Source organism: Myzus persicae, unplaced genomic scaffold (genome assembly GCF_001856785.1).
Source record: "Myzus persicae strain clone G006 unplaced genomic scaffold, MPER_G0061.0, whole genome shotgun sequence".
NCBI classification, from domain to species: domain Eukaryota; kingdom Metazoa; phylum Arthropoda; class Insecta; order Hemiptera; family Aphididae; genus Myzus; species Myzus persicae.
The window spans coordinates 7,944-22,223 of NW_019104152.1; the positions used below are offsets into that span (position 1 = coordinate 7,944).

At 29.5% G+C, this 14,280-nt stretch overlaps 1 protein-coding gene across 1 annotated transcript in view; it reads right to left on the reverse strand.

The window, feature by feature from the left end:
* Nucleotides 1–6,471: 6,471 nt before the first annotated feature.
* Nucleotides 6,472–14,280, reverse strand: part of LOC111039313 — an 89,678-nt gene continuing 81,869 nt past the window's right edge. Inside the window, exons 11-12 of the mRNA XM_022322777.1 lie at nt 9,493–10,347; nt 6,472–7,516 (exon numbers count right to left, since the gene is read on the reverse strand). Coding sequence (XP_022178469.1) covers nt 7,233–7,516; nt 9,493–10,347 — 1,139 coding nt within the window. The 3' untranslated portion in view covers nt 6,472–7,232. The remainder of the gene's footprint in view (nt 7,517–9,492; nt 10,348–14,280) is intronic.

A 14,280-nucleotide genomic window follows, 5' to 3' on the forward strand; every position in this document is an offset into this window, starting at 1 on the left:
TCTATTCCTTAAAACAAAACATACACACTACTTTACATTTAAATTAATTACCCTTAAATGTATCTATAAGTTTTTCTTTGCAGCTTGTTTAGCTTGATTCGCAACAAATTTATTTTAATTTTTTTGTTTTTTGCTTTTACTAAAAAATATTATAGTGACCCATTCACTAATTTAGTAGTTAGTTATTTATTTAATTGTTCTTAATAGTGATAACCAGTTCTTATATTTATTTTTTTTTTAATGTATATATTAGTGTATTTGCTTACATTATATATTGTTTTAGTATGTTTGTAACCAAATACATTTTCAATTTTAGGCAATAATGATTCAAACAGTGGCATCATTTGAGTTTTCATTAGAGGGGGCACAAGTTTTGACCAGCCTTAATGGGTGAGGAACTTAAGAAAAAAATGCTCTCAATCACAATGCCATAATATCCACTTACATTTTTACCAAATTACCATTCTCAACTCATATTATATTTTTTAATTTAAGTATTATTATTTATTAAGTAGTTTTATTAACTAAGTAACAACATCATTGTTGATATCTTATAATGATAGTAATTGTACATACAAATTAAAACTCTGGAAACTAATATTATTTTAAGTTTAATATGGTTTTTTTTATTGCATATTAACTAGTTCAAATTTTGTCTATTGTTTAAATATATCAGAAATTGTTTGAGATTCTTGAGCGATTTAAACTAACTTAATTTTTTTGGGACTTCTGTTTTTAGACAAACCGCCTGTTCTTTTTTTTTAAAAAATTAAAAATTAAATTTTAAAATTTAAAGACAATAATTTCTTAATATACAATACAATATTTTCTGAAAATATAAAAATAATATGCATGTTTCTCGAGTTAATAAAATATAACAATGGTTAAACGAAAACAACCGAGTTGACATGGCCTATCGACTGCTTTTAAAATCAGACAGGGGCAAAAGTCCACATAGCCACTTTCCCCCCGCCAAAAAAAAAAAATAAAATTATGCCACTGGAATACTTAAATATTCTTATTCTTATGATGTTTTTATTTTTACATGTTTTTAATAGTAGCTATCTTTAATTGTATGCAAGATGTAATGAGAAATGAGCTAATAAACTTATGGTTTAATTGGCATAATAATTTTAAGAATTGGTACCGAAATACTGGTTTTATTTTGATACTCTTCGTGGTAAGCCATGTTTAATATTGCATTCATTTTATTTTATTCAGCAAAAAAGTAGGCCAATATACAATACATTATAATAAGTATTAATAACAACATTATTTTTTTAATAACATTTAATATTTACATATTATTACAATATGTACAAAATAATAAAAGTATAGATTATTATACTATTAGGTAATACTCATCACATTATTTATTCAATCCCTATAATACATCCTTGAATTGGGTTTAATATGAATATTCACAAATAACTGTACTCATATAATTTGTTTACTATAGTCTAGAATAATCTATAATACATTTTTGTGTATAAATCTAGTATCTACCATGTTTACTGTGGTAATTAAAACTTTAACTAAATATTGAATTTATCAGAGTTATTGGTTTTTGTCAATTGTGTTCCATCGTATTACCAAGCGAATAAGTGATATCATATTGATATTGAGGATCACTGAATATTTGTATCTTCTACAGCTGTCCTATATTGATTATTGGCTATGGCTGTTGAGCTAGTTCAAGGGGAAATAAAGTTTATTTTTAGTCATGTGAATGACAAAGATTCAGTTGTGACTTCAATGTATAGTTTTATTTACTATAGTTATGTAGAGGCTCTTTTCTGACTTCAGTATCGCACATAAGATACATCTTCATTTTCAAAGTAGTCCAGTAGTTTATTCAATTCTTCAACTAAAACATATATTTTATATATTAGTATTTAGTACCTAAATAAATAAAGTGCACACAGAATAGATAACTTATAAAATTGTATTATATTTTATAGTCCGCTGGGAAGCTATGCATAGGTACACACCCAACAACTAAAACCATAACAATCCTGACTAGACAAAGACTGGTGCCAGTGGCGTACCAATAGGGTGGCATGACGGGCAAGTGCCACGGGCCCAGGGCCCCAGAACGCCGGGGAGGGCCCTTCAAAAAATGTAGCAATTTAAGTAAAACAGATTACCGTTATTACAGAATTTTAGTTATTAATAAGTTCTAGTAAAATTAAATCATTTTAAAGTAAAATAAATGTAATAACTAGAAAAATAACTGATACACGCAACACGCTTACAAGTCTAGGATACCGTATTGAAGTCTCAGAAGTCTGTCGATTTCTCGATTCGTTATCAATTATCATTTGTCATATTATACGCTATACAGTCTATTGTACTGCCCAACTGAAAATTGAATAGCCGTCGTTTTTCTATATTATTTTGTCATTAGTTATTCTGTCATCAGTTGTGAGTTGTCGTCACTCGTTGAACCAAATAATTGATATTGTGATCATGTCAAAAAAAGTACCTAGTGGCTATGAAAAGCGTAAAAAAAATGGAAGAACAAGAAAAAGTATCAAAACTGCCTAAAATAAGTGGTTATTTATAATATTTAAAAAAATAAAATTCTTATTATAATGTGTAACAAAAAATGACCATATTATTCATAAAAGTATAATAAATATGCTTTTAATTATTTATTACCTTTTATAGCAGGGGTGGGTCTAGATATAAATTGTGTGAGTAAGTGCATGCTCTTCATATTACACATTTGAAATCTAAGGCCTAAGGGCCCGCTGGATTTTTTCGCCACAGGCAATCGAAGTTTTAGTTACGCCACTGACTGGTGCTAATGGTTATAGCTACATTTAATAAATTAATTTGTAACTCTATAGATCATATTAATATGTAGATACTTAAAATACTTATGTGCCTACATTGAAAATCTGTATAATATACTTTTTATTATTTTTACAATTTATATATCTATAAAGATAAGATTATTTTACATGGTTATTAGTTATTACTAATTTGTTTGCAACTTTAAATATTTACTACCTACTAAATATACTGATTCCTCTATATTTTTTTTTAATTAGTTTAAATTAAAAAAAGAATTGAGTAGTTCCTCTGCTGTACAGTGGGTTTTGAGTTAACCTTTTCATTGTAGTTAGGTACTATATGCTATTTTATTATACTAGATAGTAGATACTTCTACAGCGAATAGATATGTTACAATATATTTTATAATTTGAATTCAAAATTCAATAATAAATGGTTGTGGTACCTACATTTTATGATTCAAATAATATTTAGGGCCTCAAAATCACCTTGGCAATGCTCAAACATCTAATTAAATCATACTAGGTACTGTTAATAAATATAATAAGTATAATTATAATGAATAATATATTATACCTTCTTGACGATTTGCCAAGCATGCTCATCCCCATTTTTATTTTAATAATGAATTAAAATTAAATTTTTTGAATTTTTAAGTATAGGTAGGTACTGAATGACCTTATTTTCAAGTAGGTAGGTACCTATTTAGATTTTATATCACATGAGTAGTGTGGTGATAACCAGGGGGTCCCAACTTCTTTTTTTCCAATGATAATAAGATGTAATAACTTAGTTATTACAATATTAATGGTAGGTACTTACTATACTAATAATGTAATATATGTTGGGTATTTAATATAAGTATATTTAATATTATGTACTTAGGTACTCTATACTGTATAACTATAGGTACCTCATGTATTATGCTACATTATACATTTGAGTAAACGAATAATTTAAGTGATTATATTTACATGTATATACCTATGAATATATTAGGTATATTAACACTTTACAAGTCTTTAATATCAATAATTCAATAAATTATAATTGTTTTATTAACAAATTTGATATTTTGACAAAGATAAATTATATAATTGGATTACAATAATAAAACCTGCTAGGTATTTAGTATACTTTTTTTTCCTTTATTATTATATACACAATCTATACCTTGTGGGTACAATAAGAGTATTAGCTAAGATACAAAATAATACATGAACGCTTGATAAAAGCAGCCACCCAGTGATGATACTTAAATTGAGGTTATACATTAAGTTTTCTCATAGATAAATCTTTATTTATTGATATGTTTTTTTTTGTTTTGTTTTGTTTTTTTTTAATATTATGACATTAAGTCAGCATATCTCTGCACCAGTTGTGCTTTAAGCGCCTAGGAGGATTTCCCGGAATAACATTTGATTTTGATGAGAGTGTTTTGACTAAAGGATTTGAATGAGTTGCTGGCCTTTTAGTATTCTGAAATAAAAATACCATATTTCTTTTTTTTAAACCAACTTCATTAATAACTATCAATAAATTTAGTTGTTAATAAATTTGTCATGAATGTGAAACCTCTCAACACTCATTGTTGATATTAGCATGTCTGAACTCTGCACAAACAACCTTTCTACAGGGCAAATTGTTACTATTAATCTAATCATAATGTTCATTAATAGTAGGTAATATATTTAGTACGTATACGGCTGTACAATGTTTGACTACAGGAAAAAATTCAAATTATTTTAATGATTGTGTGAAATATTTTCTCCTGAGTTGGGTCATCAATGTAAGTTTTTAATTTTAATTTCTGATAAACATATCAAATCAAACCATTCATGCAGTGGTGTACATACCCTATTGATTTCATGGAGTAATAATACCGTAAAATGGGTAAAAAAATTTGAAAATGTAATAGTCTAAAGAAGATGATAACTTAAACAACAGTATCATATTTTGAAAGAACTCATTTTATGTTAGTTATAATTGTTTAAAATTGTAGACATTTTTTAGTTTTCTTTTTTTTTTTTATTTATGTATTTATAATGAAATATTTGTTTTTGAGTAATTAAGTTGAAAATTAACCTACATAGATATTAGATTCTCAGGTCAGTCCTCAATAGTACCTATGTATAAATGCATCGTTTTATATAGGTAGGTATTTAAAATTGCGTAAATTCAAATAATACAAATAGAAATTGATTTACCCAATTGTTTTCAACAAACATGACTTTAAAATTTAAAAACCATTTTAAGGATACCTATTTTAATTTAATTTGTGCACCTAATATTATAATATTGATGCTTTATTGAAATCGTATTTTTTAAAAGAATTATTTTGATGTTTTTGGATATTTAAATAAACAGTCCGGTCCTACTCATAATTTTTTTTCTTACAACATACTAAAAATGTTTAAAAATCATATTCACAAGTCTTATACATTTTTATATACACTTAAATTATAATTTTGACGAAATCGTATTTAAATGAAAAATTACTTTTGAAGTTCTTTTGCTGTTATTTAAAAAATATCATTAGCAACAGGACTTTAAACTTTTGATTCCTGCGGATATTTAGTTGATGGAAATGGGGGGAGCTTGGAAGACGTAGCCCCCATGAATCACATCATTGATATTATTAAATATTCCCCCCCCCCCCCGACATTTTAACAGATTTCCGCTTATGCACTGTACCTACGAACGAATTGAGGTAGATATCTTCACTTTTGACTTTATACTAATATATTATTATTTTCAATAGCAATAAAAAAATTATTAAATATTTTGATCAACTTGAAACTATTTATATCACAGATCTTTGATATCCACACCGTTTTACTATACTTTGGTATCGACTCATAAAGTCATAACAGCTATAAATAGTGCTTAACCAGTGTAGTATTAGGTATAGGTATATGAAATAATATTATAATTTATTATTATTGGGTATGGATATCGAATAAAACATTATAATATGCAATTTAATGATTTGTTTTTAGAAAAAAAATTAATTACATTTATAGTTATAGGTTACAGGTTTATATAGGCTACAGTACATTAGTACTATATTAATGATAGAAAAATAAATTGTGAACATTAATATGTAAAATAAGAAAATCTTCAAACAATAACAGTTTACAGACTATCTCCGCTCTGAATGAGAGACTTACGAGCCTCAATGTACGCTCGAGTAAGTACTCGAACTAGTCGAACTCGACACCAACTGCCAACTATTATACAGCAGAGCGATTTTCTGCTTTGTTTTTTCTGATTATTTAAAAAAGGTCTATGGATTTTCTACTTTTATTTCCCTTAAGGTTGAAGATTGAAGAATTTTTCCTGCTTGAAAACGTGATGACACAAGAAATATAAAAATAACAACTTATTAGGAAATTAGTATCTAGATAGCTATGAGGTATATATTGAATCATTATAAATAATTATGTATAGGATATGTATGAAATGCTCACCGATAACTTTGGTGGATGTTGAAAGAAAATATTTTATCAATGTATAAGAGTATTTTATATTTTATAAGGTTTTTTTCGAAGACCGTTTGTCAACATTTAGGTAGGTATATTCAGTTGCTAGTTTTTTTTCAACACTAGAATTGATTGGTGGAAATATTATAACAAAAAAAAATTATAAAATGCTTTCTTTTTAAATTGTAAGTGTTTTTTTAAAATTATATTACCTCAAAATTCGAACCCTACTTATTACTATTAAGCAGAGTTATGGATTATTTTAGGTTATGTTACCTATTTAGTTACTTAATATAGGTAGAAGTACCTACCTAAATAACTATATAAAAAATCTACTAGGGACCTATGACATTATAACTGTATGACTTATAAGGAACTGGTTACAAAATCATTATCACACAAAGAAAACCATTAAATTACATTAATAAGTAATAACACATAATAATATATTGATATGTACACATAATATTATAATGACAACGGTAAATCAAATATAGTACCTACCATAATAAAATTTAATGTAAATAAATAGTTTTGCTTAAAATAAACAATGCAAAAGTTTAACTAACGTTTTTGATTTTCCTAAATAATATTCTAACAAGTAGTAGGTACATGAAATCAAAGGGTTAACCTATCTTAAAACTTAAATTGGTAACACGTCCGTAGGAATGAAAACGTATCAAGACTTAATATTTTAACAAAAACAGTAACAATTCCATGAAAAAAATGTGGAATCACAATATTAATATACAACTTGGCAATAATCACTGACAAAATAAATATAATATTCAACTTTTATAGGTACGGTAAACACACACAATTTATGTATCTAGTAATGATTACAAATAGATCGAAAAAATAAAGTTAGAGCAAAAAGAGAATAAAGTCTTTAAGACAACGATTATTTAATAAAACCTTATATATTTTATATATATAAAATTAATCATAGTTTTAGATGGATGACTCTCGATGAAGCGCATTTAATAACACTCGAGATGATACCGATATAGGTTCATCTATTACCGGCTTGATTGTTTTAGATATTGTATGTTTATTTGTTAAGATTGCAGCAGCTGTTGGTGTTAAAGTCGTTGTAAATTTGGCCCTTGAAATAGTAGTTGTAGTTGGTTTTTGACACGGAAGTCGGTTTAACGACCATTTGTGGTTGCTGTTCGTGGTACTGAATTTTGTTTGTGGTGATTGATCTTTCTGTGGCCAGTTACCGCCTGACCGATCTATAATAATATATGCATTATATTTATGAATAAATAAATAAATAAATACGTAAATAAATTTAGTTGCTTTAGTTTTAAATGGCTAGAATTTGTGCATTCAGTGGTCAGTAAAAATATTTGTGACTGTAGAAAAATCTAGTGTAATCTAGTTTAATCATAAATTGATAAATTATAATAATAAATGAGTAGTTATAGGTATGATATCCATAATATACTAACAAAACTACGAATCGGCCTGAATTCAGACAGTTTTCAACAAATAATTTTTGTCTCCTTAGATATTCATTAATCATTAATAATTATTACTGTAAACAATACAATAGAAAAAAAGTGGATAATATTTAGAAATTAAGAAATATAGGTTCTATTTGATTATAAGTTAAATATTTAACTATTTGAGGTAAGTACAAAAAATCATTTTTTTTCAAACTGCTTTAACTTGTGTTTCTTCTCAAAAACCACCATCAATCATCATAGATGAGTAATAATAGTTTACAGTTTTGATGGGTATGTTGTTCACTAAAATCTCGTTATTACCTACCTACGATGTCCTCTTATAAAAATAATATAATATGAAAGTATATGAATTATGAATGTATAATCTAAAGGTATTCAAAAGTTGTAATATTGTAATCAATTATATATAGTTACTCAAATATTGAATTTAGTTACGACTGTTAAGAGTATGAAGTAACGTTTTTTAAACGAAAATTGACATCACATAACAGTTATCAACGTTCATTTTCTGTGGATAACAACGTGAATGTAATTTAGAGTTTAATCAGGAAAAAAATTTAAGTTAATCGTTACCTTAGCTGGCGATTGACATGAACATATATTTGTTTCTAACGATAATTATCAACGTAGGCAATTGGTGAATAATGTTAACGACCAGTCATATTACGTAATATTTTCTTCTTAATTAGTATTTATTGTACCTAACATATATTATAGGTACTTGTAAAGCTGAATGGAACTACGTGTAAACGGCTGCAAGAGAGGTGGTAGGCCATGGTTGGGCGCACATTACATAACATATTATGACGAATAATTTCAACAAACATAATGATAATATAATAGAAGGAATAGAGTCAAAGTAGTAAGAGAAGCGCGATGGAAGACGATCAACGCCGTCGTCATTTATTCAGCAAACATTTTTTTGGTGCTGGACCGATAAACATAATAATGTTATTATTCTTACGTGTGTAACTGGATCAGAAGTTTGCCGGGAGGAGTGACTATCCAACGAGGGTTGATCTCATCGGCGTAAATAGGGGGGGGCATAGCCCCCTATATGTGTATTTAGCTCCCTATAATATATATTGTACTTAGGTATTTTATTATTTACATTTTGTTTTTAATGATGAGTTTATACTTTCATTTTATTGCTTATTTTTAATTTTGATTTTTAGAGAACAGTTACGCTTACTGTGGTGGGTATGTGAGGCCCCCAAAGTTATTTTGAACATTAGTTTTCTAGGACTCTAGCCCCTGTAACTATTACATCCTAGTTACGCCTATGGTTGATCTCCGCGAGAAAGAAAATATAATTTCGATATGATATATTGTTATCCGGATGTAAATAATCACAATTGAAGGTATCAGGGAATACAGCTCTCTGCAGCTTTCAGGTACATTTTATGTCACATCTCGTAAGAAGCGAAAGTTTTTATTGAAAATGTTCACCCTTTTGAGACTAGAATAGAGAAATAATCTAGGAAATAATTCAAGTGGATGGACAAATTTTCAACTATACTTTAGAGGAGTGCTTGCAACCATATTTACTTAGATGACGTTATTTTTTGGCATCACTTCAAATCGGTATTTAGTAACAATACGTAACTATGTGAATAATCTTTGGAAACAATTTTAATTTAATTTTGTTTAAAACTAATCGATTGATCGATTTTTTTTAAACATAATGCCTCCCCTGCGGACAATGAACAATGATAAGAGTACGATGAATAGGTATATACCGGTATCGGCCAGATGCAGTGTCGTGGCCGTCGACATGACGATGTCCGGCCCTCTACCATCGTCTCGGCGGTCGGCGGTCGCGGCATTGCAGTTGACGGTGGACACGGCAGGGTCGATGGCACGTAGTGAGGTGGCTTCGTAGTCGTCGTCGGGGGCGCAAGCCACCGGAAACGAGGAGGACAGCGGTCGACCCGCCACTTCCGGCCCAGACGCGTACTGCACCCTGCGAGACGGCGGTTGCGAGTGCAGCAGAGGCGTGCAAGCCCCGGAACTGTCGTCACCGGGGGCGGCGGTAGGCGTTTGTTGCAGTCGTCGCTGTCGCTGCTGTTGCTGTTGTAGTTGTCGCTGTCGCTGTTGCTGCTGTTGCTGTTGCTGTTGCTGTCGCTGTAGCAGTAGTCGCTGCTGTTGCTGCTGCTGCAGGTTGTGGTGCTGTTGTCGCGCGCCGTCGACGTCGGTGGCCGGCGGTGCGGCGTCCGCGGCCTTCAGTCGCCCGACGATCGGGGTTTTCCCGGCACCTTCTTGGCCGTCATCTCCATCAGCGCTGTCGCCGCTTCTTCCGTCGCATCCGAGTCCGTACGCGACGTGGCCTCGGTCGCCGCGACGGTCGCCGTAATTTTGGCGGCGGTACAGTATCGCGACCACGCCGCAAATGCCGCAAGACAGCGCCGCGACCACGGCCACTAGAACGGCCGTTAGGGCGGCGGATGTGGCACGCCAGCGTTTGTGCGGTGGCCGGGCGCGGTCCTCGTCCCAATCCGGTTCCGGGCCGGCGTCAGACGGCGGCAACACCAAGGAAAACGCGTCTGCCAGCGCGACGGTGACGCGGCGCCAGGCGTATCCCAACGCCGATTCGTCTGCGAAACAAAACACAAACAATTATTAATGGTTATTGCGGTGACTCACGACTGGGTGGTAATCCGATAGTAAGAAGGCATATCGTCTTTATAAAATGTTACCGGAATACCGGTATAGCAATTAATACACACATAAATATAGTAATTACAGCTAGTAGTTGGAAAATACATAAATATATTATTGTGATGCGAAAAAAAAAATATCAATGCTATTTAAAACATGAATATCAATATAATATTTAGATACCGCTACGAGATACACCTATATTTTTGAGATTTAATCGTTAAAATAATATTATAATAATTCTTGTATTGAAATTTAACACTTAGAAACTAAAATTAAAAATTTAATAAAATAAATACCAGCATATGAATAATTAGGTACAATACTGCAAAAGGTCAAATGTTTTCGAATATTAACACAATATTACGTTAAGTCGTTACGTTTATACCGTTTTGATATAGATAATATATGCGTTTTTGTAAATCAAAATTTATTATCGTATAAAGTGATCGTAAAGTTGGCTTTTATAATTGGGCAGTTGACGTGTTAAAACAGTTGCTAATAATAAATTATTTAATATGATTTAGTTACCTATACATTATTCATATTTTCTTTACTAATCAATTTGATTATTGTATTAAATTATAACAAAGTAACTATGTGTAACTATACACATAGGCTTAGGCTATAATTTCCTATAAATAAAGATTATCGACCGAGTTGAAATATTTATTAGGCATTTAAATATTTCTCAATAATTTCGTATTATATCATTGGTTTATTTCCACATCTATCACTAAAATGAAAGAAACGAAATGAGTGCCAAATAGATACCGGTCTGTACAATAGGTAGACGCAGACACAGTATTGTAATTTATTTCTAGAACGAATAATTTTTTTCCAAAATTATATTATAATTACGCTATTATAATAACAACTATGGTAATTTTTCAAATACCTACCAATACAAAAAATACCATAAATATTCAAATGCTTAGGAACAAGACCGTTTACCATCGACTACACTTAATATGGGTATTAAATAAATTGTGGGGCAGGTAGTAAGAAGTACAAAACATTACAACACACCTCAAAGAAATAAATCATAAAATAATAAAGTCTAAAAATACTACTAGGTAGGAGAAAGTTGTTAGTCTACCCTGGGGATAAAACATAAATCCTAACATAATAAATTGTCTGTATTTGCATAGAAAAACTATAATAAAATAAACGATAATACACCACATACGTAATATTATTATATATTTTGATACAAATACGGAAATTAATATGTAGATATAAATATATTTTTTAAGAAGCAAGTACCCATCACTTATCTACTAACAGTAAATAATGTTTCAAAGATAAAAATTAAAGATTACAATATTTTCTGAAATCAAAAAGGTTAAAAACGACATTGTGTGCAGAGGAGAAGTTAATTGAACGGGTAGGTAGGTACTTACTAACAAGTCAAATAAAAAAACAATTACGGACAAGTGTGAAGTGACGCATGATATAAAAAGATTAAGGGAAGGGGCGAACACTGAAGATGTAAATGACCTATAATGCAAGAAAAAAAAGTTACTTTAGGAGATTATAGAATATATAAATTATTGATATTTGATTATTTGTTACAAAAAACCTAAACAAATTTAATAGTGTTGGATATCTATCGATTATTTTAAAATCAAACATTGCATTGTCGTTTTACTATTATTAGATTAATAGTGATAAAAATAGGTATATATACATATAAATCGAAAATGTAATCAATTTATCATAGTACGTGACTGGAGTCAATTCAATTAAATTAACTATATAAATTATATCTATTATATATAAATATTATCCGTAATGCATATAATGAATAAATAGTACTAAGTATTTGTATACATATACGTAGGTATGACTGCACGGCAAGAAATAATTGACTCCTTATATTTTCTATAAACTACGTAGGTAATATTAAATTAAAACAATAATTAACAGAGTTTTGTATAAATATTAGAAAATAATATAATACGATATTAAGCGTATACATAAATACCTAGTAGGTACAACTGGTAAGTGGTATGCATCTGTAGGTTAGATAGATATACCTACCCATACAATATGATAATACATTATATTATTATGATGGTTAGTTAATTTAATGGTTTTCAAGTTACGTAATGAAATTACAATACTAAATTACAAATTACTATCAAAATAAATAATAGATAATAACAGGTAAATAGCCCGAAATACACTAAATGTACAATGTAACTACTTCGAGCTATGTAAACATTTAAAACCTGCTTAATATCAAAACGTCAAGAAAATAATCCCAACAAACAGTTTTCAAAATGATTGAATTATTGTTATAATGATATTAAACCAACTTAATATAGGTACAAGCATTTGACGTTATAACAACAATAAAATATACTATTTTAATTAAAAATATCAATATCTAAATATGTAGATATTGGATGTCTCATTTTATTATTTCTTGAGTTAAACCTACCTTCCTAATTGAATATTTTTAATATTTATGTTATTCTAATGTAGCAAACATAAGTCATTATTTTAATTGTCTTGAATATAATATGTACCTATAGGCATACAAAATGAAAAAATATAGGAAATAAATGTACTAAATGGTCGTTATCTGTGATAATATATATGCAATATTGTATAGTATTAAAAATATTGAAATTTTCTAGACGAAATGCATGTATGCAATGTATGAATAAAATTGTGAGAGCACACGCAGATATGCAAATCAATTGGTACAACCAAAGCCCACGACTACACTCATCCTTTTATTTTGATATTTAAAAAAATGTTAACGATGTGCTAGATAATTTTATTCGCATATTTATTTTTAACATTTAAAATGAAATCTTGTAAAATATTTATTAATCAGCCCCTGTACAGACAATCAGCTATTGCAGACCGGTTCTTATAATATAATAAACAGTTTTTTTCTGGTTCACAGTGTTCAAAATGTTTGAAACGGTCATTAGACTAATTATTAGGAATGATAAAAAATAATATGATGATAATAATAATTAATGAGGTGATTAAATAATTTACCAAATAAATGTAAAGCAGTATTATCTGTTATTGTTGTACCTATATACAAATTTGCGAATAGTAATTAAGAAGTTACCAAATTTTTTGAACACCTTGTGTTCTTGCATATAGGATAGTATATAGAAGGTATATGTTTCCTGTGGGAGGATCGGAAAGAGTATGGACTTCTCCTGTTTCGACTTTCAGGTACGTTTTTAACTTTTTCATAATCACCAGAAGTTACTCTGTTTTTGATTCAAAACTCACGTATCTATTACCTATCGTTCTATCCCATATGTGCCCTAATCTGCAAGTCTTACAAGTTTATACCTGACAAAAATATTAAAAGGTTGCACCTTCCATGTCTTACTTTGTAGTGATGAAATATTTAAACAAATCTGTAAATCACTATAATCCAAGGAAATTATTTAGTATAATTTACATAAGCTTCTCTGTGACACCAGTAATTTACACCTACCGCATGAGAGCTCATGCAGTTGCATCAGTATTCACTTGGTTACCCGTTTGGACACCACGACTGACAACTTATATGGATTTGGTCGACATTAAATTGCTCTCTAAAGTTATTTAAGTATAGCCCGACGTTTATTTAACCCCAGATGCTTGTCACGTTGATTCGTTAGCTAAAAACGATTTAGGAACATTAGGACATTTTCGTGAATTTTCACTTTTTATAAAAAAATACAGAATAAAAATGTTTGAGTTAGAACGGAGTGGTTTCATTGTTTGGTAATTCAGTTACTATACTATTTCCATTTCTCGAGCAGAGAATTGTTCGGACTTCAATCACTAATTATGAAATTAAGGCTTCGAATTTGGTATGGAATTTAAATTTAAATTTAATAAAAATA